The sequence below is a fragment of the Elgaria multicarinata genome, chromosome 10 (assembly GCF_023053635.1).
Source record: "Elgaria multicarinata webbii isolate HBS135686 ecotype San Diego chromosome 10, rElgMul1.1.pri, whole genome shotgun sequence".
Taxonomy (NCBI): domain Eukaryota; kingdom Metazoa; phylum Chordata; class Lepidosauria; order Squamata; family Anguidae; genus Elgaria; species Elgaria multicarinata.
This window is the reverse complement of record NC_086180.1, coordinates 31,785,225-31,808,460: the sequence shown is the minus strand read 5'-3', so window position 1 is coordinate 31,808,460 and position 23,236 is coordinate 31,785,225. Positions and strand designations below refer to the sequence as shown.

Here is a 23,236-nt window from a genome sequence, read left to right as displayed (position 1 = left end):
GATCAACACAGGGAGGGCACTCCAGAGCTGTAGTGCCACTGCTGAGAAGGCATCGTCCCAGTTTTCCTCCCCTGAAAAATATGCACGACAGTCAGTTCCAAAGAGAGATAACAGTAAGGGACATTCCAGAGGCAGTGCTGCATAGGAAGCTGCCTTATACTGAACCAGACCATTGGCATAGCTAGCCCAGTAGCCTGACCGACAGGAGCTGTCTAAGATTTGCGGCAGGGCTCTTCTCCATCAGCTATTACTGGGAATGCTGGAGGACTTACCTCTGCATGCTAAGCATGTGGTCTACCACTAAGCTATGGTCCCTGCCCCAACTCCAAATCTAATGTCTCCAAACGTCACACTAGTTTCAGCAATACCTTCCCAGCGTCTCTTCTTGGTGCAGAAAGTGTATCCAAAACGCATTCCTTTGTTTGCCTTTCTTTGCCACACTCAGGTAGTCTCTGATATATACAGCTGTTTCCTGAGCTGTCCAAAGCCCAGATCTCTTAGAGTATTTCAAAAGGAGAGCGGCTGGAAAAGAAGACAAATGATTTGACGCTTTCTTCGGCAAAGGGTTGTTCCGTACCAGTGACCAAGAATGAGATGACAGAGCTAAGGTGTTTTCTTGCTAGGATCAATGTCCTTTCCCAGACAGAGTCACAGAGCTATGATATTTTTCTTTTACAGCTTGACCTGAAGTTGCATTCATTGCTACAGTGTAGTGTTACAGTCAGACCGATCTATAAACAGAGAGGCAGGAAGGCAAGGTGGGTTGAATTGCTTGGGAACTAATTGAAGGTGGGAAGGTATTCCTCGCAGGTACCTTGCAGAATAACAGAAGCCAAAATAAAAAATAAATGGATTTCTAGTTAAGAATGGAAGATGACAACAAAAACATTCAAGGAGGTATAAAGTAAAGTCTAAAACGAAGGATTTGGGTATCAAAGGACCAAGGTACACATGATGAGGAGATCAGATCTCTCAACGTTATTCCACTGCACCCTGCAATTAAAAGTGGCCATGGAGGGAAGAGAAAAACTGATGGCCACCAACCTGAACAGCTTTAAAAGGCTATTAGGCAAATTCATGGTGAAGGCTCTCAGTGGCTACTAATGATAGCCAGTATCAGAGGCAATATGCTTTTGTATGCCATTTGCTGGGAAACATGAGCGGGAGTTTGTTATTGCACTCATGAGCAAAACTTTCTTAAGTTTTTATGATATTTATCATAGAATCATAGAACAGTAGAGTTGGAAGGAACCTATAAGGCCATCTTGTCCAACCCCCTGCTCAATGCAGGAATCCACCTTAAAGTATCCCTGCCTCTTGAAGACCTCTAGTGTGCATATGACCTCCCTAGGGAATTGGTTCCATCGTTGTACTGTTCCAGCAGTCAGGAAGTTTTTCCTGATGTCCAGCCGGAATCTGGCTTCCTGTAACTTGAGCCCATTTGGAATAGGGCCACAACACTGGAGACGGGAGGGTATTGATCTTTCCCCTTGGGTCATTTAACCCAATTGGAATTGCTTCCCTGAAGCTAATATTAGCTGAGGAGGAAGAAAATGACAGACCCCCTGTATTATACCTGTTGCCCACCTCCCCAGTGCTCACAGCAGCCTTGATGTGTCTGTGATTTAAGTCTGTTGTGGGAAAGAGTAGCACCCCTTCCTTGGTACCATCGCCTGAGCCAAATTCTGGCTCCATGCAGTTGCTTGTAATGAAAGAAATGACATTCGGTGATCCATTCATTGGTTGCTTGTAACATGTGTAGTTTGGCCCTAATTTCCAGTGAAGTCCTCTATTAGGACTTCATTTATCAAAAATGAAGTCCTACTCCAGTGCTTCAATGACTCACTTTTCCTAGACTGGGCCCAAGGTCTTTCGTACGTACACTGGGAAAAGGTCAAATGTGACTATAACCAATACATGCTTGCAAATGAATTTATCACAGATATATTTGCCACACTTTGAGCTTTCTCCCATGTAACACATGCTGATCCCAAGAGAAGGTAGGCAAGATGGGTACAAGAAATGCCAAGGGTAAAAGAATTGGCATAGTGTGACAGCGAGAGAGTTAGTTTGGGATGTTGGAAGTCCTGTTGCAAATCTCTACTCAGTATGTAGCTGGTTGCTAATTGGCCTTGGACAAAAAAATGATCAAAGTAGAGTATTTCAGAGAGTGTGAGGCTAACAGAACAACCTTCTGCATGTTTACTGAAAAGTCCCGCAGTGTCCACTGACAAGTAATGAGCATAGGACTGCAGCCTAAAATATTGTTCTAAACTCAATGGAGAGGCAAAAATGGAAATGTAAGGAAAGATATCTTCCTTATAATCATTATTTATTTATTTATTTATTTATTACATTTATATACCGCCCCATAGCTGAAGCTCTCTACTAAGCGTCACTACTAAGCCGATACATTCAAGTCAAATTGGGTTGATTCCATCAGAAATCTTTATTTTTGATTGTGGTATATAAGATGGGGTGTAGTCTTTCATGTGCATCAAAAGTTAAGATGATGGGGGAGGGGAGAAGGAAGGAAAATGCATCAACATTCCAATAGTTCTCCTGAGTTCTGAATAAGAAGGCTAACAGCAAAGAAGGCCCAAGACAGGTGATAATTTGGAGACAGAACATCCAAATTTTATTCCTCCTCCCCCGCCAAGGCTCAAAGCATGGTGGCAAGCATACAACAAACTAAGCATGGTGGAAAGTAAAAACTAAGGCTGCGATGCATATTGACATATGAATGAGCCCAATTGAATTAAATGGGCCAGTTCACATGATTGCTGTGGATTAAACAAGCCACGGTGGCTTGTTTAAGCCATGCCGCATGCCTGGTGTAATTTGCCTAATCACTCACTGGGTGCAGCTTGTTGTGTCATCTGAATCCAGGCGGCATGGCTTCTTGGAGGGAGAAACAACCCTTAAATAACACATCAGTCCATGGGTTATTTGAGAGTTGTTTCTCCCTCCAACAAGCCATGGTGCCTAGGTTTGGGTAACACAAGCTGCACCTGGGTAGGTGATTAGGTAAATAGTACCTGGCATGCACTGTAGCTTAAACAAGCCACTGTGGCTTAACGTAAGGTAGGGTGACCATATGAAAAGGAGGACAGGGCTCCTGTATCTTTAACAGTTGCATAGAAAAGGGAATTTCAGCAGGTGTCATTTGTATATATGGAGAACCTGGTGAAATTCCCTCTTCATTTCAACAGTTAAAGTGCAGGAGCTATACCAGAGTGACCAGATTTAAAAGAGGGCAGGGCACCCGCAGCTTTAACTGTTATGATGAAGAGGAAATTTCACCAGGTTCCCCATATATACAAATGACACCTGCTGAAATTTCCTTTTCAATACAACTGTTAAAGATACAGGAGCCCTGTCCTCCTTTTCATATGGTCACCCTAGATTCAATAGTATCCCCAAATTTCCCACCTGAGTAGGGGCATCTCATCCTGCCTAATAGTGGGGTTAGCCTCGTTAAACAGCACCCATAAGATGGCTTTGTCTATTACAAAGAAGCCTGAGTGATTTAGGCATCCTGATTTTGTGCTTCTGTGATAACAGACGCACAAAATCATGCTGTTAATCCCCCCCACCATATTTTGGTCTGCCCCTTTTGCCTTTGTCCCTGTTCACCCTCTCACACTGCAGTGAGAGCTTCTCCAAAATTGAATTCAGCTCTTGAGGTCAAAACCCCTGCAGTTCAAAATTCTGGGGATCAAGTTAGTATAAAGGCATAGTTTAGAAAGCTCTACTTACAGTGTGCTTTACGGAGCAGGTTTGGCTTAAAGAGCCCTGTATTCTTCATCCTCTCTACTAGCCAGGTATGTTCTACACCTGCTAAAAGCCTGCCATAGTCATCGTCGCTCAGGGTGCGAGCTTGTAGGGTCTGTTCTTTGGTCCTACTCATAAAGACAAAAGAGCTCCCACTAGAGTTCAAAAATGAGGGACTCCCCAGCTCAGAAAAACTGCTAGAAAAATGGGACCCTTTGTACCACGACTTTAGTGAAGAGCTTGAGCTATGTGTCCTGTTCAAAATGTTCCCTAGCTTTTCAGCTTCATCGTCTTCAGTTGTAGTACAATCACTAGATTGATTGGCTAATGACTTGTTGTCTGTCCTTGAAGGAAAATTGGTGGTCTCAGGCCTGCATTTTTGTTGATCTCTCATTAGGCCCATGTCAGCAAGGAGATTTACTTCTTTCCTTTCACTATCAAGAGCAAATTCCCCATCATCTACTGTTTCTGCTTGTGGGTCAACTTCGGGTATTTCAGAGGATCCTCTTGGAGGCATCATAGCAATCGATTCATTAATCCAATTTTGTACAAAATGATCACGCTCTGGACTTAGCATGCTGCTGTTTATGGAAGCAGGTGACATCCTTTCATCAGGTAGGTGTGGGTTTATTTGTGCATCTTCAGTTGTGTCTAGAGTTTCTCCTTCTGGATCGACCAATGGCCCAAGATTTCTAGGTATTGGTTCTGTAAGTTGTTTGCAGCTTTCAGGGTTTCCAGGGTTTCCATTCCTAATGTTGCACTGATTAGGGTAAGAAATAGCATTGGGATTCTTGGTGCTGTCCTTGGTCCTGGAATCCATTTCTGTAGAGGAGACAATAATTCCAAATGAATGTTGTTCAGAAGGACCGTTACTTGAAGGGCCTTTACTATTTCTGGAGTTAGTGCTACTAGCTTCCCTGAGTGACTGTTTTAAAGCATCCTCTGTGCCTTCCAAATGCCCCTCTTTGAAATTTGGGTATGATTCTGCTAGCCTATTAGTCAAAGTTATATTATTATGAAAGGGATGCTTCAGTGGACATATAGCGTCACTTTGAGCTTCTTGAAGAGAGAGCTGATGCGTTTTGGAAGACAACAAGCCAAGATCACACTCTTGAACATTTCCTTTGACATCTTCAGTCACAGCTACAGAGCGATCTTGCTCTTCACCTGTGGTGCTCTTTGTTTTATGCACCTTATCTTGGGGCAGGCCATTTTCATTGCAGTCAATCTCTTCCCAACTAGCAGAGGAACTCAATTTGGACACTTTGCTCCAAGATCTCAGTGAACTAGAAGTTTCACTCCTGTTTTGAGAACTGGTTCGCAGGCCATCAGCTTTGCTTTCACCCCTTTCTGAAGGTTCACTTTCTGTCTCTTCATCAGTGGAACCATTCAACATAGCAACATGGCTTAATTTCTTTTGCACTTGGTCTTTAAGCCCCTCTGGACTTTTCTTTGCCTCTTGGGAAACAGAGAACTGCACAGTATCTTTCCTACGGTGTGATCTTTCTTCAGTCATACATGCAGTGTCCATATTTCTGGTTTCAGTTTTCAAAGCTGTGATACAGGCTCCTATTTTGCCTTCTCCTGGCCTCATGTTATGGCTCTTGCAAGCACTTTCAAAAACGTCACAGATGGCTTTGTGATGCTGGGAATGTATTTTGAGGACTTCCTCAAAGCTCTGTTCACCATTCACAATCTGCTTTTCAATATCCATTTTGTAGCTATCTGGAATGTAAGATTTGGCATCTGAGTTAGAAAAAATCTGCACTTGCAATTGCTCCTTAACAGACATGACCAGGCACATAATATCCTTGGCAAGCTGTTCATTGTCTTGCTCTTTAGTACGTGGCAAATGACTATAAGCATACAGCTTCTCCAAGGCTTCCTGGCACAACTGGCTCACTTGATTAAGTTTCTTGCTCTCTCCATAAAGCCGCTGATGCACTTTTGTAAGGCAGAAAGCTGCCTTGATAAAACTGTGGAGTTCCTGTTTGCTGGTGACTGGTTCTTTATCCTTCTTACTAAGGATACCAATTTCAAAGGATTCCTTTGCTTCAGACAAATAAAACCTTTGCTTTTCTGAAGGACATTTGCTCGAATAGCTGTAAGACAGCAAACATGTACCTCGGATGTTCTGTAAAACAAATACAGCTGAAATGAATAGGATCTTTCAGATTCATGTATCAAATTTGAAGTTGACATCCTTTATAGAATATTCAAATTTGAATTTATACCATTGGAAAGCTTTGGTTTTCCAATGATTTTCAATTACTCGTGTTTTCTACATTTGGTCTATCGCATTTATTTATTTATTTATTTATTAAAACTGCTCTTCATCCTTATGGGTACCAGGGAGATATGCAAGAGATGACTGCATGTTTAAAAACAGAGTGCTGTGTAAGAAATGACTGCATGATTTCATGATACCAGGGTAATTGCATGATCAAAATCATGCAAAATACAGTAAAAACACTAAAATGGCACAATCATAATAAAAAGGCAACAAGTATAACAGAACAAATAAAACATTAAACACGCTTGAGTTGGATAATTTTGTTTTACGCTAAAGAAACAATGAGCCAGCTCGTTCTGAGATATCTAGTGATGATTTCATTCATGTCAGTTAGAACTGTGCATTAGGTAACTGGATCTTTAGTGATCGAGCACAAATCCTTGCAAAACATATTATCACCTCTGAAGGACTGAACTCTCTAGAGTGGTGGGCAGGATTGAGGTGGGTGTGGTCAGGGAAAGACAGCCATACCCACAAAACCTTTGGAATGAAATCACAGGATTAAGGGTACAGAGTCCCCTTGTTTTCTTGAAGATTCATTTTCCCCAGAACAAAAGATGCATCATATAATTTGCGGCTTGTAGCTGCAATTCTAACCACCCTTACCCTAAAGTAAATTCCAGTGAAATCAATGGGTTATGCTTCGATGTATGTATCATATTGGAGCATTAGTTATAGGCAACAACAAATAGTATACAGGAGATGTGGGCAGAAGGTAGATCTGAGTCTACTGATGGATGTCTGTGTGATGTGCAGTAGATCAGCAAAGGATTCTGATTCCTAATTGTTTAACAAAAGCAACAACAACAACAATTTCCTCCCCACAACAACAACAACAGCAAGGTTGCTGGAAAATAAAGTTTGTGATTAGGGAAACCAGGAGTGGATTTTTATGTAAGCTTGTTTCTGCCAATGATCACAATTTTTTAGACTGAGCATGAACTCTAAAGCAACTGGTTCATTAACTTTTTGTGTAGGTCTGCTGGCCGGAGTCACTATTTAGCACCTGGCTCTTGTTAATGAATTTCATGGTTCTAGGAAAAACCCAGAGTAGATCCCACAAGACTGAAGTTTGCCCACCTCTAGTTTATAGTAAGCAGCTCTCCAAAAGGAGCAGGTTCCGTATAATAAAGTCTATATTGCATTTCACTTTCATCATTACTTTTCAGTGCAGTGTAGTGGGCTAGAGTGTTGGACTGAGAGTTGGGAGATTTGGGTTCTAGTCTCCACTCGGCCATGGACACTCAATGGGCAACTTTGGGCCAGTCACAGACTCTCAGCCCAACCTACTTGTGAGGATAAAATGGAGTGGAGGAGGATTATGTACGCCGCCTTGAGTTCCTTGGAGGAAAAAAAGTGGGGTATAAATGTAATAAATAAATAAATAAATAAATATTGCATCTGAATCTGGAATATAGAGTACAATTCTGAATCTGGAACATAGATCACACAGCAGCGCATTGCAAGTGTGCATACTGTCAAGGAACAGTAGCACTGAATATTTAACCTACCACTGCTGTGAGTACAAACAATGGTGTGAACTGGCTGAAGACAGATGCCAGTTTGCAAGCTTCAGCAGCTGAAAGCAAACGATGGCCAGAGTGTTTAAGAAGGTTCTGTGGAAAGAGCAAAAATAAAACTTCAGTTTAGGTAGGTTTGTTTTCCCAGATCGTTTTTTCTGCCCCCCTCCCATGCCATAAAAATATGTTTTCGAAGAACTGATCCAGTCACTTGTATTACTACATAGATCAGGGGTGTGCAACTCACATTACATGGGTTGCATGCAGCCTCTGTTTTTTTGTGATAGCTACTGCCAAATCTGATGCCCAAATTCAGTGGCACGGCAGCAAAAAAGGGCTGATTTTGCAGTGTGGCAGCAAAAAAGGGCCAGTTTGTACTTGTTTTAAAGAAAAATCTGTCCTTTTCTGCAGTGGTGTGCCTCCCAGTGGGTTCTGGGGTGCATGGGGTGAGAATTCGCTCCAGGACTGTTGGAACTTGCCGACCCCCTGATATAGATGCAAGCCATCTATATGAGCCAGCTTCTAGTGTTTTTCTTTCCTTGCAAATATATTTTATTGTATTTTCAAAACATAATAAAAGTCTGATCTGATATAAGGCGGCTTCCTAAGTTTCACCTTGTTTCTGCTGTGGAAGTGTCAGCTTCAGACACCACACTTAATTTACTTAATCAGGTCAGTCAAACATAATATAGGCAATTTGGGGTTATCAGCTGTGATACAAGAATAGTTACCAGGTTAAAAAACTGAGAGTTGTTTTTGAAACGGTCGTAATCATGTTCACTCATGGATACAAAGATGTCTGCCAAAATACCCAATGAGGTAGCAATCCCCTGCAGGAGAAGCATGGAGAGACAGATTTATATTTTATTGCTTCTGTTTTGGGTTACTTTGAATTGTTATGTTATGCAAACAAGTTATGTAAAAAGCTGAAACACAATCTCAGGCTGTTAACACGGCAGCTTCTTAGTGGGCCAAAGACAGTCAGCTTTTCCACTGGTTGAGAAGGACTCTAGGCTGCTGCTTGAATGGGCAAGGGCACCAGTTCCTTGCAAGAGGATCTAGCAGTGGAGGCTGCTGGCTCTGATGTTAGCGAGATGTTGAATCCGCTCCAGGCTGCAGTCAGAACTCTAAAGCTCCTTTAGAGTATTGCGTCCAGTTCTGGGCTCCACAATTCAAGAAGGACACAGACAAGCTGGGGCGTGTTCAGAGGAGGGCAACCAGGATGATCAGGGGTCTGGAAACAAAGCCCTATGAAGAGAGACTGAAAGAACTAGGCATGTTTAGCCTGGAGAAGAGAAGATGGAGGGGAGACATGATAGCACTCTTCAAATACTTAAAAGGTTGTCACACAGAGGAGGGCCAGGATCTCTTCTCGATCCTCCCAGAGTGCAGGACACGGAATAATGGGCTGAAGTTACAGGAAGTCAGATTCCGGCTGGACATCAGGAAAATCTTCCTGACTGTTAAAGCAGTATGACAATGGAACCAGTTACCTAGGGAGGTTGTGGTCTCTCCCACACTAGAGGCATTCAAGAGGCAGCTGGACAACCATCCGTCAGGGATGCTTTAGGGTGGATTCCTGCACGGAGTAGGGGTTTGGACTTGATGGCCTTATAGGCCCCTTCCAACTCTGCTATTCTATGATTCTATGATTCTAGAGTTCTGACTGAAACCCGGAGCAGATTCAACACCTCGCTGACATCGCAGCCATCAGCCTCCATTGCGATGTAGTTGTGTGACAAATGGGCATCTGAGGTAGGACAAGCTGCCAGACTCCCTTTGTTAGCTATTTAGGGGTATTAATGATTAAGTCTGACCCTGAATGTGCAGGATAACTGGACATTTACATGTATGGAGACAGACAGGCCCCTGTTTCAGAGCTTCCTTTGATCTCAGTGAAAGCCAGGTTGACATGTAGGCTAGGGATGCACAACATTTTTGGCCATGTGGTGCTGGCTTGTGGGCCACTTGCGTTTGCAGCACATATACACATACACACAGCAATGATCCTGACAGAGAGTGCTCTTTCCTTGCTGCTCGCAGTGGTGGAAAAAGAGTGAGGATCACTGGGGAAGGAAGAACACAAGAAGAGCCATGGTGGATCAATGCAAGGGTCCATCTAGTCCAGCATTCTGTTCACACAGTGGCCAACGAGCTGTTGACAGGGGACCCACAAGCAGGAGAAGAGTACAGGCGGTGGGGAAATCAATTGTGGTGAGGGAAAAATCCAGCAGTTCAGGACACCCTTGGGAGACCACAGTAAAGGCCTTGTGGGGTAACATGCAGCCCCTGGCTGCAGAACTACAGAGAGGGGTTGGAAATTCAATCTGACCAATCAAGAACCTGAGATGACCTGATCGTATATCCTTCAGGTGATTCCTTTATATACTTTGAAAACAGATGAGTCATGGTGGGGTTGAAGAGAGAGAGAGAGAGAGAGAGAGAGAGAGAGAGAGAGAGTCAGCCTCAGATGTGTCATAATGCAAATTTGGTACCCACAGATGCCTGGTTATATGTGCTCATGTTTCCTGGTCAGGGATGTTGAAGAATGGATGGAGGAGGGGTGTGGTGGTGGGGAGTTCAGGGTTGTTACTTCTTCACAAGTTGTCTCCCTTTCCTTCCCACCCCTCCCCTTCCCCCTGCAACCTCTGTGAACTATGTTTGCAGCAAGCTGTATTCCTCTCTTCATGACTAGACTTGGTTGTGAGGAATATGATTTACATGAAGAAAATGTGTGGTGTATTGGTTAGACTGTTGGACTAGGGCTGGGAAAACCATAGTTTTCATGGCTTCACTTAGTCATGAAGCTCACTTGGTGACTGTGATGTCCGGGTATGTAATGTGAGTTATGGTGCAGGTTGGTATGTATATTTATGGCAATGTTGTTTATCTCCTTTGCATATAGTTAATATGGTAAGTTAGCCAAGGTGGGAGTGGGGAGAGAGTGTGAATGGAATGTTGGTATGCTGGCATTTGATTGGTGGAGAGCATAGAGTGAGTGGGGTTTAAATAGGGGTGAGTCAGTTAAGAGTTCAGTTGTGGTTTAGAGCTAGAGAGTACAGGGACAATCTGTTTGTTGTTTGGGATAGATATAGAGGGAGGAGTTAGATTAGGTTAGTAATAACTGAAACACTGATTTCAGAGATTGAACACACAAATAAACGTTGTTTACCATTTTACATGTAATTAATAAATTATAAGTTCTTTTGTTCACAGCACACAGTGTGGCATCTTTCATTATAGGTAGTCTCTCAGTGAGACTAAAGGAATTCAATAAAGGTTATATGGTGGCAGCAGTATTAAGGGAGTGGTCAAGCCCAGTGGGGAAAACAGTGTTCCACAAACTGTTTTCAGTGTGTATAAAGGGTGTCAGTGTGTATAAAGGGAAGGGCTGAAGTGTAACGAGAGGGCCCTTTTTTGCACAGATCAAAAGTACCCTTAGCCTCAGGGAAGGGATCCCAAGGGGAGGGATACAACAGTGACTTTGGGTCAATCACTGACCCTCAGCCTAACGTATTTCACAGGGTTGTTTTCACGATACTAGGAGAAGAGTAGGGACATGTACATTGCCTTGGCTCCTTGGAGGAAAGGTGGGATATAAATGTAACAAATAAAATAAATGCATAAATAAATTCTGTGGACACCAGTAAATAGCAGGGAATATTCCAGATTTTTTTTTTAAAAAAAGTCCATTCATCACCTTTTTATCTGGTTGTGGAAGTGTGAAATAACCCAAAATTGAGGCCCAGATCAGCTCTGCTGCTTCATACCACATCCCTGAAACACATACGCATAAATGAACTCTCCAACAGGTTAAAAAAAGAATACATGTTCTTATAGACTTCTTTAACTCATCGGTATTTAGTTTGACTGATCTGACTACGGAGATTTTAGGATCATTTCATGACTTTACCGTTTTCCAATTCAGGTTTAGTAAATATTTATTCATTTTTCCTTTTCTATCATGATGCCTGTTAATTTGGGTGAGGGTTGGGAGAAGTTTGCTAGTGATAGATCTTAAGGCGAATTTACAAGCTCAGATAATGACCTCAATCACACAATCATTCTGAGCCACAGTGGCTTAAATAACCACTCATAGGTCATTGTGTCATCTGAACCATTTGAGGGTGAGTTGGTGCGGTTATCAAACCACCCTCAACCACAAAACAGCCCATGAGTTCCGGGTGTCTTCTTATCCATGCTAACAACCCACCCTAGCTGGATTTGGATGACACAACAAGCCGTGTTAGCTTATTTAAGCCACCATGGCTCAAAATGATTGTGTGAATGAGGCCAATGATCAGAATTGAAGTTTTCATGGGATGAAGTTTAATTATCATGTGTTTTTTCATTTGTTTAAAAGTGCTATCATTGATTTATCATCATTTCCCAGACTCCTATCTCTGTTAAGTGATGAGCTGTCCACTCTCCAGGATATGGAATGAATTAGGCATTCTTCTGAGAAACTCAGCTTTGAAAATTGTTCTTAAAAACAAGTCCCTAGTCCTCAAAGTAACAGACGAAAGTTTGGAAATGTGTCTTAGGACAAGGCTCAAAAACGCAGAAACCTTTTCTCTTTTCTTTTTATCTTCTGCAAGGCAACATTTTGCAATTTAAAAGAGAATCAAACCTTGATTGGAAAGCAGAGCGAATTATGTAAGGGAAGCAACTTTAGGCAATTCTGGGCATAGTATTTCTGTTACACTGGTGCAGAAATTGGATTTTTTGGCAATATGTTTTGCTTTGTGCATAAACCAACTAGGCATTCAGCTGTATAGTAAGATTCTTTGTTAGGGGATGAGGAATACGTTGTGGCCAGAAAAATCACTAGCTACTAGGAACAGGTCTGTGCTGTTACGTGAAGCCCAATTAATTAATTAATTAATTACATTTCTATACCACTCAATAGCCAAAGCTCTCTGGGCGGTTCGAAAAATAAAGTTTAAAAACACGTAGAACTTACATAAAGCTTAAACACAATCTAAAAACATAGTAAAATATATCAGTATAATCAACATGATGCTAGTGGAAAAATCACAAGAGATGGCACTATTTTGCTTGTGGCTGCACAACTGCTATCATTACTAGCACGACTAGTGCAGGCAACTCTTAATCTAATGAAGTTTTAATGGCCTGTGCAACACCTTGTGCAATGATATGTGGAATGCCTTGCACAAGAGCTAGTGCAACAGCTTGTGCAAGTAGAACCAAAGTACTGGATCTGACACTTCTGCAAGGATAATTACAGCTTTTCCATAAGTGATAGAAGCTTTGCATTAATTGACTGATACCATTGGATAGAACCCAATGTAAAACAGGAGCATATACCAGAGACAGATCAATTGAAATCAAAGAAAGTGGGATTGCTGCATGAATCTAACAACAACAACAAAATCCTACCCAATTTCTGTAGAATCTGTCCTCTGATCTGTATACAGACTGACTGAACAAGGATTCTGTCACTTTCTTCTGTATACTTCCACACACCTGAGAAATAGAATGAAAAGACCAGTTGAATATAATTCAGTGTTTTGGTAGCGGAACAAGTCAAAAGGTGAGGACATAGGTTTCAGGGCGGTTTGTAAACCATCCCAACCAATCACACTCGCTGGGTTTGGATGCCACAACAACCAACACAGTCCAGCCAGGGTAATTGTGCTAAATAGACGGCTCAAGACTGTCTGCCATGGGGAGGGAAATAAATCACTGTGACCCCAGTCCCTGGGTGTGTTTGGATGATTGCAGCAGGGGAAGAAGCCGTTGTGGCTATTCCCTCCGCCCCTGTGCATGCTGTGTGCACGACCGCCATTTGCATTATTCCCTACACTGCAGCATGGGTTGACGTGTCTTTCAAACCCAGTGCAGCAGGGGAGGGGCTTTGTAATCACACTGCAACCTCTACTGCATGCCTAGGGTGTAGGGTGAGTATAACTATTTCCCCGCTGCGCACTAGTTTCAGCCAACCTGCCAACCCACATTGTAGCGCAGGGAATAATGCAAATGGTGGGCACGTGCACAGCATGCGCCGGGGCAGAGGGAACAGCCACGATGGCTTCTTCCCCTGCTGCGATCTTCCGAACCCAGTCTCTGTCACTGTACTCTGAAGTCATCCTCAGTGAAGGTGTAAAGACAAAAATGGAATCTCCCTCTCATCCAACACTTTTACAGCTTAAGGAACACACACCAAAACATTGCCTGTCCTGAGTGAATAATAGGCTTTAAATAGCTCTGTTTTGAGGTCTGAGTGAGGCAATTCATACAAGTATAAATGAGAATTCAAAAGCAGTGTAGGAACTATAGGTACCTGTTGCTCCATTGTCGTTAATAAGACTGCTAAGGATATATTCAGCCTTTAATAGTTTCCCTGGAAAGAGAAAAGAAACATTTCTATATTTTTAAAAAATATAAACGTAAACTGCACTACATGGAACTGTGGTTTAGTGTCATTAATGGGCAGGGTGGGAGCTCCAAGGTAGAGAAGAGAAAGTTACTTCCTAGTGTCTCTGGTCCATTGCCTCTATCTGCTCTCTGAAGGAGGCAGTTAGTTTAGTCTGGGAAGAGAGATGGGAGCAGGAAAGCCTAGTTCCCTCCAGTTCTAATTGCAAATTTCACTTGTAGTTTATGCAAGCCAATTTGGAAAAAAAAAGTAATCAACATCAATTTAGTCTGGAATTTTCCTTCCTGAGATAATTAGGAATATATCTTTTAAAATCGAGCCCAATACCATCCATTACTTTTTTGATGGTGCCAAAAAAAGAAAGAATGAAAGTTAAAAACCTCCGTTTACGTGAGTGGGTTAATTGCATTATTTGCGTCATCATTAAATAGGCTAGGACAGTTCATGGAAAATACCAGGAGTGTTTAATCTACTTTTTAGAGGCTTTTGCTCAGACGTATAGCAATTCACACACAGGGCAGATTTGTCAGGAGACAAAAGCTCCAATTAGTAGTTTCCACACCCTTTCACAATATTCTCTCCTGCTTCCCTCTCATCCCATCCCCTCCGAAACCGTTTATGCCTGGCACTTTGTGCAGGTCAGGAGAGGTGGGTAGAATGTGGAGGGGGGAAAGCAGGCAGCAGGCAGGAGCAGGGCGTCCGTTTAAAAAGGTGGCACTGGGATCATAGAAATGTCACCCACAGAATGGGACAAAGTATCCTCTTGAAAGTCAAGTAGCTCCTAATTGGAACTGGGTAGAGAAAACGGGGAGAGAGAGAGAGGGGCGGGTGGGAGGTAGGCTGCAACCAGTGTTGTATTACCTGAATTTAAAGAGACCCGAGCTTGGCGAATCACCAGCTGAGGGGCAATCGGTGTTCTAGGCTGAAGCTTGTGCAGCCTTTTGGCAATCTGAAGGAGCTGGATGGAGCCATCCACCCAATATAAGAATCGGTCAATCAGGAAGACAATGGCAGCGGCTGTCACATAGTCCCTGACAGCAATGGAAGCTTTCAAACCAACCTGAAAAGAACACCAAAAACATGTGATGGGTTAGGAATAACCGGCCCTCAAACCAGAACAGGTCTCTAGGGGACTATCCATAAAGTACGCCATTCATCTAAGAAACAGAGGGGGGTAGCAACGTTTGTTTGTTTACTTATTTCTTTGAACCATGCCTATACCACCCCTTGGTTACAGGAACTCCCAGGGCAAAGAAAGGATGTAGTATTGCTTCAAAGGGAGCAAAGTGTGATGGGAGTGGAAGGCAACTTTAGAAAGGTTTTTAAAAGTGTGACATATTTTACAGAAGGTTCCTAAAGGATGGTCTGGTCTTTTATCCTATTATGTGCTAAGCAATGTTTTTTGATATCCTTATCTGCTGAAGTTCAGCATCGAAAATAAGAGGTGCTGGAGCTCAAGCAAGAATCTTACTGAATCAACTACTCATGTAAACATACTGGAGTTGGATCCAGATCTAAGTTAGCTGAACTTAATTCCCATGGAAATCAATGTGACTTAAGCTGTGGTGCCATTGATTTTCAATGGGAACTAAGTTTAACTAAATTCAGTCTGGATCCAAATGACTCAAAAGCCCTTCATCCTCATTTCAGGTTTGTTTAAGTTTGTTCTGGTTTTACTGTATGCTCATGGAGAGGCTTTCTGCAAATGCTCAGAGACACTATACTTCTCATGTTCTAGAGCTGAGCTTTGGCACTGAAAATAGGTTACGAGAATAAACCCTGGAGGCCTGTGGCTCAAATTAAGCTCTGCTAAATAACATTATGCCTTGACAAAGAATTACGAAAAAGACATACATCAAAGTAAGTAATTTTGCTACTTACCGACATCCTCATTCATATTGCAATTGATGTACTCTGGAGCTAAAGGCCAATGGTTAAATATTGCAATGACTATGCATGTTTATTCTGAAACCCTTTCAGCTTGTCTGGGGCTGTCTATTTTTGCTCATATATTATAGATCAAGCTATGACTACATGGCCCCAAATCTATCAGCTGTATATTGCTGTGCAACTGACTGATACAGCCTGCATATGTTGTCATAGATTTATTGTATGCTACTCATACTGTAATACTTTGTTTTGATTTATTTTAAAACATTTATACCCTGCCTTTCTTCCTGGGAGCTCAAGGCAGTTAACAACAGAAATCACAACTTTAACAATTAAGAACATCATTAATTTTTTAAACACCCCCTCCCACTAAACATTAAAACACAAAAACAGCAGAAACAACAGATGATACAACAGCAGTCAAAATATTCAAATGTTTCAAATATCTCACATTTTCACAAGGTAGAGGCAGATTAAAAAAAAACACATATTGAAAAATACATATTAAAAAGGAAGGTCTTCACCAGCTTATGGAAGGTAATTAATGAGGACACCCAAGGAAAGGAATCCCAGAAACTAGGGAGCTATCAAGCTCCCAGAGCTCTTTGCAGGGATAACGCCAGAAATGCTAGTTTAGGGAGAAAAAGGGAGGAAAGACCATTATTAAGGGAGCAAGGAATTAATCCATATTCTATAGCAGTCTTCCCCAACATGGTGCCCTCTAGTTGTGCTGAACTACAAATTTCTACACACAAACACACACACACACATACACCAGACAGCATGGCTGAGTAGGGAATTGAATCTGGGTCTCCCCAATTTTGATTTGACGTGCTATCCACCACACCACACTGACTCTTGCAAATGAGCCATCTACCAATCGATCCATAAATCAAAAGAAAGGGCAAAACATTCCTAAGAACCAGGCCAGTAATCTATTTTCAGAAATGATCAGTCATTTAGAATTTGCATTAGCTTAAATGGGAAAGAGGGAGTGTTATTATTAGACATTTTCCTTCTAATTTTCAAGGGAGATGAAGATGTGGTGTCAATCAAGCCCTGAACATCAACAAGTTGCATTAATATAACAGTAAGATTGCCAGATCAAACATTCCTTTGTACATCATAAAAGAGCAATGAGGTCAGTAGTCCAATGTTCCTCTTTGCAGGTCACCTTGAATGATTAAAAAAGAAAAAGAAAAGGGTATTAACACCCTTGGGGTCCCCCTTGGAGGCTGATCCTTCCCTTGGCATGGAGAATCAGCAGAGCTTATGAAGGGACATGCTGTTAAAAGAGGAGAAAGACCAGCAGGGTAGCTCTGTGGAAGTGCAGAGCCTTCATGGGTATTCAAAAATCCCTGCAGAAGTGGTGACATCTGTCTAAATGCCCTACTTGTGCCTTCGGGGAATGGCGTGTGCGTGTGTGCTTTCCTCTCCTCTTCATCCAAGAGAAAGAAGGAAAATTCCACATGCCAGAATCTAGAATATTATTTGCTAATAGCACTTTACTTGGGATTAGATGCAAAGTGTTAATTTGGTAAAGGAAATGTTCATATGGATAAAAATGAGCAGTGGTTGTAGCACGAGATAATCTTACTGGAGAGCTCCATACTCACTCTGATCCATGCGTGAAGTTTTTGCGCAAGCCAGATTCCCCTCAATGGATGGTACAATTGCTCAAACGTTGTTGCCTTGCCTATTTCTCGAATGTTGCCCTGTCTATTGAATAAATGGGGAAACCCTTCTAAGTGGATGGGTTATGTTTGCTCATTGCAAGACTCTGCTGGATCAAGGTCTGATGCCGGAGTGCTCAGAATGTCCTATGCTCTGCGGGTAGATGCCCGGCAGAGCAGAAGGAGCAAAGGAGACAATTTCCCCCCTCCATCCTATATTTTGCTCTAGATGGCTTCTAAACCCCATCTAAAGAGGTTGTGCTGCTGTGGGTCTGGGACTAGAGAGGCCACTGGATATAGCATGTCCCAGCCTCTCCTCTCCCTTCCCCACCCACCAGAATGCCCCCTTTTTTCACCTCCCCAAAGTGGCTTTTGCGACCTTGGGAAGCAGCTGCCGTGATTCTTTCTACAGTGGCTATGAGGGGGCAGGGAGGGATCAGAACTCAGGGCCCCTCTCTCAAGATCATAGCAATGCCTACAGCCTTGGGAGGAGATCTCAATAATAATAATAATAATAACAACAACAACAACAACAACAACAACAACAACAATAATAATAATCCAATGGTCCCTGGGATGATCTGCCAGAACCACAGGATTGTGCCCTTAGTGACTCAATGGGAAAGGACTGTTAAGACAATAAAAGCAGCCATGTTAGATCAGATGCTATTCCCACAGTGGCCAACCAGATGCCTATGGGAAGCCTACAAGCAACAGCGCCCTCCGGCGCATGTTCTCAGCAACTGATACTGGAGGTAATATATAGCCATTGTGACAGCCTTATCCCTCCATGGATTTGCCTCATCCCACTTCAAAACAAACCAAGTTGGTGGCCATCACTACACCTTTTGGGAACTGAATTCTATAGTTGAATGATATGCTGTGTTAAAGTAAGCTTTTATATGGCTTCAGTTCTGTAGCAGCTGAGTGCATAACTGGCAAAAAGAAGGTGCCACACCTTCAGTTTTCACTTTGGAAGCCATCCTCCTGAACCAAAATGTCTGCCCCCAATTTCAGATACATGGTGGCTAGTAGTGCTTATTCACTGGTGAAATGAACCATATTTTTAAAAGCCTGGGGAAATATATATATATATATTTGCCTGGTGCTGAAAAGACTAATGCAGGTGCCAGGTGCATCTCACTGAAAAGGGCATTCTGTAAATGGGGAGCCACCACTGAAAAGGCCTCTCACTCATAGCCATCTGCAGGGGTACTATGAGAACAGCCTTAGTTGATGATTTCAAAGCTTGAGTAGGTGCATGTTTTCAAACATGTATCTCTGCTTCAAGTATTATATCATTTGTTGCTGTAACCAACATTGTATCAACAAGCAACTCTATACATTGCATTTTGGGCCTCTATTTACAAATATTTATAGTTCTTGCTTGTAACTAAAAATTCACATTGACTCTATATTTGCTTCCACATAAAAAGCCAGATAGAAATTTTAATTTTACATATATGTGTACATGCAACAACCATATATACACAATATATCAGTGTACTGACTCATTTGAAATTATCTTTGTGGCTGGATAGTGTTATAATATAGTTTATACACTAGGTAGTGCTGGACTTTCTTGTATCTGGGCACAGAAAGGAGTCTTCTGTTTTTTTGCTTTTGTTTAGGAGAGAAGTTCTTGCCTGGCTTCCTGACTAGTGTGTCCTCTAAGTCTTTCATGACAGCACCTGCTCTTGCCATGAAAAGGGTAACCTGGCCCTCAGACCAGCAACACTTTGGCATAATTAGGGCACAGCAAGGAGCTGTCCACTGGGACTGTGCTGAAACTAGGCAGCAGCCCTGAGGACCTTGCAGGATCAAAAGAACTGGGACAGGATGTGGCTAAAGCGAAGTCATTCTAGATTCCTGACTTGAAAGGCCAAGCAACACTTACTTCTACTTACCACTCACCCATCGTCTTTATAGATGGCTACCACTTTTAGCAAGTATACACAGCATGAAATCACCTCCAATTGGGACTTTATGTTGGCCACAGTGGTTTGTATCCAATATTAGTCTAACTTAAGTCCCATTGATTTCCATGGGTCTACTTTAAGTAGGACTAACATTGGATACATCCATGTGTATTTGTGTGTTATTTACTTTGTAAGAAACCAAATACATTTTCTAAGTTCTAACTTCTACTCTACCTTAAATTACACACAATCAGGAGAGCCTTCTCAAAGATCAACATGAATTAAAATAAACAAAGTAGTATCAAATAGACAAAAAATCTAACAAGAAAAAAAGGAAGGATTGGGCAATTAGTTTTTATGGTTGAGTCATAATTTCTCTCATGCCACCATAGCTAAAATAAACAGTCTGGTTTACTGTTATGGCTGAATATGAATAGCACACAAAATGTTTTGTGTAGCAATATTCTGAGCCAGTTTGCATGATATGGTGGCAGTTCCTGGTTTGTTTAAGGGATGAACAAAGCAATGAGCATGCTGCCTCCTGTGTGTTCATTGTTTTTGCTTTCAGTTAACAACTCAGGAATGGCATCCCATTTATGGGTTGTTTTGTGATGTATGAATCTAGAAACCCTGGGTGGTTTATGGATTAATCAATTCAGAGTTAACCCAACGACACACCATGGGCAATTGTTGGGTTAACTCTGGGTTGTTTAGCCCATAAACAACCCAGAGTTCTGGGTTTGTATGTCACAAGCCAGGAATGGGGGGGCTCTTAGGTTGTTAACTGGAAGTGGAAATAATGAGCATGTGGATGGCAGCATACTCATCACTTTGCTCATCCCTGGCAATTCCTGGGCTATTCCTGGAGTAAAAATCCCCACCATGATGAGTTGTCACCATGATGTTACTGTCATTGAAAAAAATGGTTGCATAAGTGGGAGAAAAATCTTAGTCCCTGATCTACTTATGGGGTTGTTTAAAATAAATCCACATGTCTTCAGGCCTTCAACTTCTATTCATATTGTCTGTGTCCCTTTCATACTCCATAAATAGCTACCATACAGTATTCTGGATATTTTTCAGCCTTGCATGTCATCATAAGAAGCCTTCCTACAAGACTTTCTTGAATATTTTGTTTCAAAAAGTAAAGGCAAATATTTTGACTTGGGTCATCATCTCTTGCTTTCCCCTGGTAAGACAAGAAAAAGCAGGAGTAATGCCAATTGAGCTTGGACCTTATTTTAAGGTAGCTGAAAAGTGCTGTTAGGAAAGCCAACGTCTTAAATCCTATTGAGAATTGACATAAAAGTCTGGGGCAGACCGTTGGCACTACACTGATCAAGAGGGTACTTTGCCTTTAAGCCAGTTAAAACATGGACCTCCTCTGGCATTTGTCTACAAAGTCCCTAGGGACTAGGGAGGCTGACCTTACACTTCAGGTACCACTGTTTTAATGAGTTGGAAGTAGAAAGCTCTGGCCATGTGATAAACTAATCAGGTGTGAAACTGAACTTCTGTCAACTAATTGCTTGCTATCCAGTTTTGGTAAGCAGGTGAACAAATACATACAAATAATCCCTAGACAGAAATATGATACACTGCATCAACATGGCAGACTTTTGTGGACTAAGCACTATTGTATCTTCTCGGCAGCCACTTAAAGAACTGGGTATTGCATGATACTGACACACCCAGAGCTGCATTATACCTAGTCCGATAAGGAGCTAATCTAGCCCAACAGTATGTTGACGCTATTTAGAACAGGGGTGTTCAAACTCTTTCAGCTAGAGGGCTACATTTCATTCAGGAGACGCTCTCAGGAGACGCGGCATTACAGTGGTGGGCAGGGCCAAGGGGTAGGTCCAAAATACCAAAAATACCAGCATAGCTTAATTTTTTTACTGCCAATAACTAAGGAGAGGCGGGGGGTGGGGAAATGCGCACCGGAGGGCGGGGGGCAGGAACTGCATAAAAGCTGGGAAAGCACCAAAAGAGAGGTGGTTGGCGGATCAGGGGCAGGGTCACTTGTGGGATGCTAATAGGACCAGATTTGGGTCTAAAGTTCTGCACCCTTGGCTTCGATGTTTTGCTACCTGAAAACTTTTAAACGAAAGATGGCAGGGTAGTAGTCTTCGTACAAAGCACATACTTAAGTCACAGCTACAGCTTAGATTTCCCCCAGAAAAAGAAGTTCACATGGACGGATCAATAAACATACAAAAACATTCTGGCAATAATTTCCCCCCAAATTATGGACAGGTTGATAGTGCTGATGTCAGCCTGTCAGCTGAGATTTATAATGGCTTCTTGCAAACCATATAAAATGCCTCCTGCAGAAATGTCAATAACAACAGCACGGGCAGCTTGGATTGGAATGTATACAACATGTATTTACCCCACAAGATCAGGATATCAGTTGCTAACAATATCGATTCTTTGGCCCACTCATGCTTTTTGAAAGGGATTCCTGTTTCTCTACGCACATGTGCCTCTTGACAATGGAGGAATCCCTGTCTTTAAGCACCTGTAAACTGACACTGCCAACTAGAAATTCTCGCCGTATCTTTAAGCACCCAGCCATTGCCTAATGTATTTTTTTCCACTCTGCTGCTGCTTCGTTTTCCTTCGCCCCTTAAGAGACTGAAACACAAAAGCATGAGAGAGGGTGACCTGCCAAACAAAAGCGCCTTTGAGTTCCTAGGAAAAGTAGACTTGGAGAAGGATGGAAGGGATCCAAGTGGCCCTATTATTTCCACTTGCACTAATTAGACATTTTTCTGTCAGCTATTGAGCACCACTGAGAGGCCAAACTCACTGAATTCATTTCTAAAGTGTTTACAGAAGTTTGCATCTGTTTGTGTCTCTTCAGGAGGAAAATAAGCACTTCAATAGCATTGTGAAAAAATCTAAACCAAGTATCCTATTCTGGACAGGCTGGCAGCTGCATAATTTAAGTCTCCGCTCAATGCCGAAACCTCTTGTGTTCCTCTCCAAAACCGAAGGGACACAAAATGGAGAAAAGTCAAGACAGGGCAAGAATATCACCTACTTTCTCTTCGCCTTTAAGAGAAGGCGCCATGCTGTGTCACACACCGATAAATTTAGCTTGGTGTCAATTGTTGAATTTATAAGGCTGTTCCCCCACACTCCCCCAAGAGCATGCTGAGTAATAGTGCACGACTCTTTCCCTGCCTGTCAAGTCACACAACAGCTCTTAGCCCACAAAACGATGTGGAACATGGGGCCAAAACACCTTCCTCTAGCAACACCTCTTATCAAACAAAAATAAAGTAAATTTGGTGGGACAAACTCACAGCAATTCCAAGGGGTAAGAATGACTTCACGCATACAGCCTGGAGGAGGCAAACTGACTTTTCCTTCCCAACGTAAGATAGGTAGAGAAGATAATTTTTCAAGGATTTGAAACTATTGTTGCTCACAGGCCCAGACATCAATCTCTTTTGTTCTATTATAGTCACTGGTCAACCAGTTTTGCAGGTGTAAAATCCAGTAAAACATGATTGACATGCTGTTAAGATGCCAGCATTACTTAGAGAGGATGCATGTCAGAAATTCGCAGAGCAATGCCAATGTAAAGCAAGCTTCCTTCTCTTGCTGGCACTGTCATGCAGAAGCATGATGAGTCAGGAATTGAAGTATCATGGTTCAGGAATGCAATCTATCTCAACCTGTTCACACTTAACACTAAACCATCGTTTAGCGTTATGAGAATGACCTGTACTAAGGCTGTTTATGTGTTCCCCCTTTCA

The 23,236-nt window shown here is 42.2% G+C and overlaps 1 protein-coding gene across 1 annotated transcript in view; it reads right to left on the bottom strand.

The window, feature by feature from the left end:
* The window catches only part of ALPK1 (alpha kinase 1), a 44,978-nt gene that overhangs the window by 4,472 nt on the left and 17,270 nt on the right, over positions 1 to 23,236 (bottom strand). Inside the window, exons 3-10 of the mRNA XM_063136276.1 lie at positions 14,846 to 15,044; positions 13,892 to 13,951; positions 12,988 to 13,074; positions 11,288 to 11,364; positions 8,319 to 8,417; positions 7,579 to 7,683; positions 3,760 to 5,908; positions 369 to 522 (exon numbers count right to left, since the gene is read on the bottom strand). Coding sequence (XP_062992346.1) covers positions 369 to 522; positions 3,760 to 5,908; positions 7,579 to 7,683; positions 8,319 to 8,417; positions 11,288 to 11,364; positions 12,988 to 13,074; positions 13,892 to 13,951; positions 14,846 to 15,044 — 2,930 coding nt within the window. The remainder of the gene's footprint in view (positions 1 to 368; positions 523 to 3,759; positions 5,909 to 7,578; positions 7,684 to 8,318; positions 8,418 to 11,287; positions 11,365 to 12,987; positions 13,075 to 13,891; positions 13,952 to 14,845; positions 15,045 to 23,236) is intronic.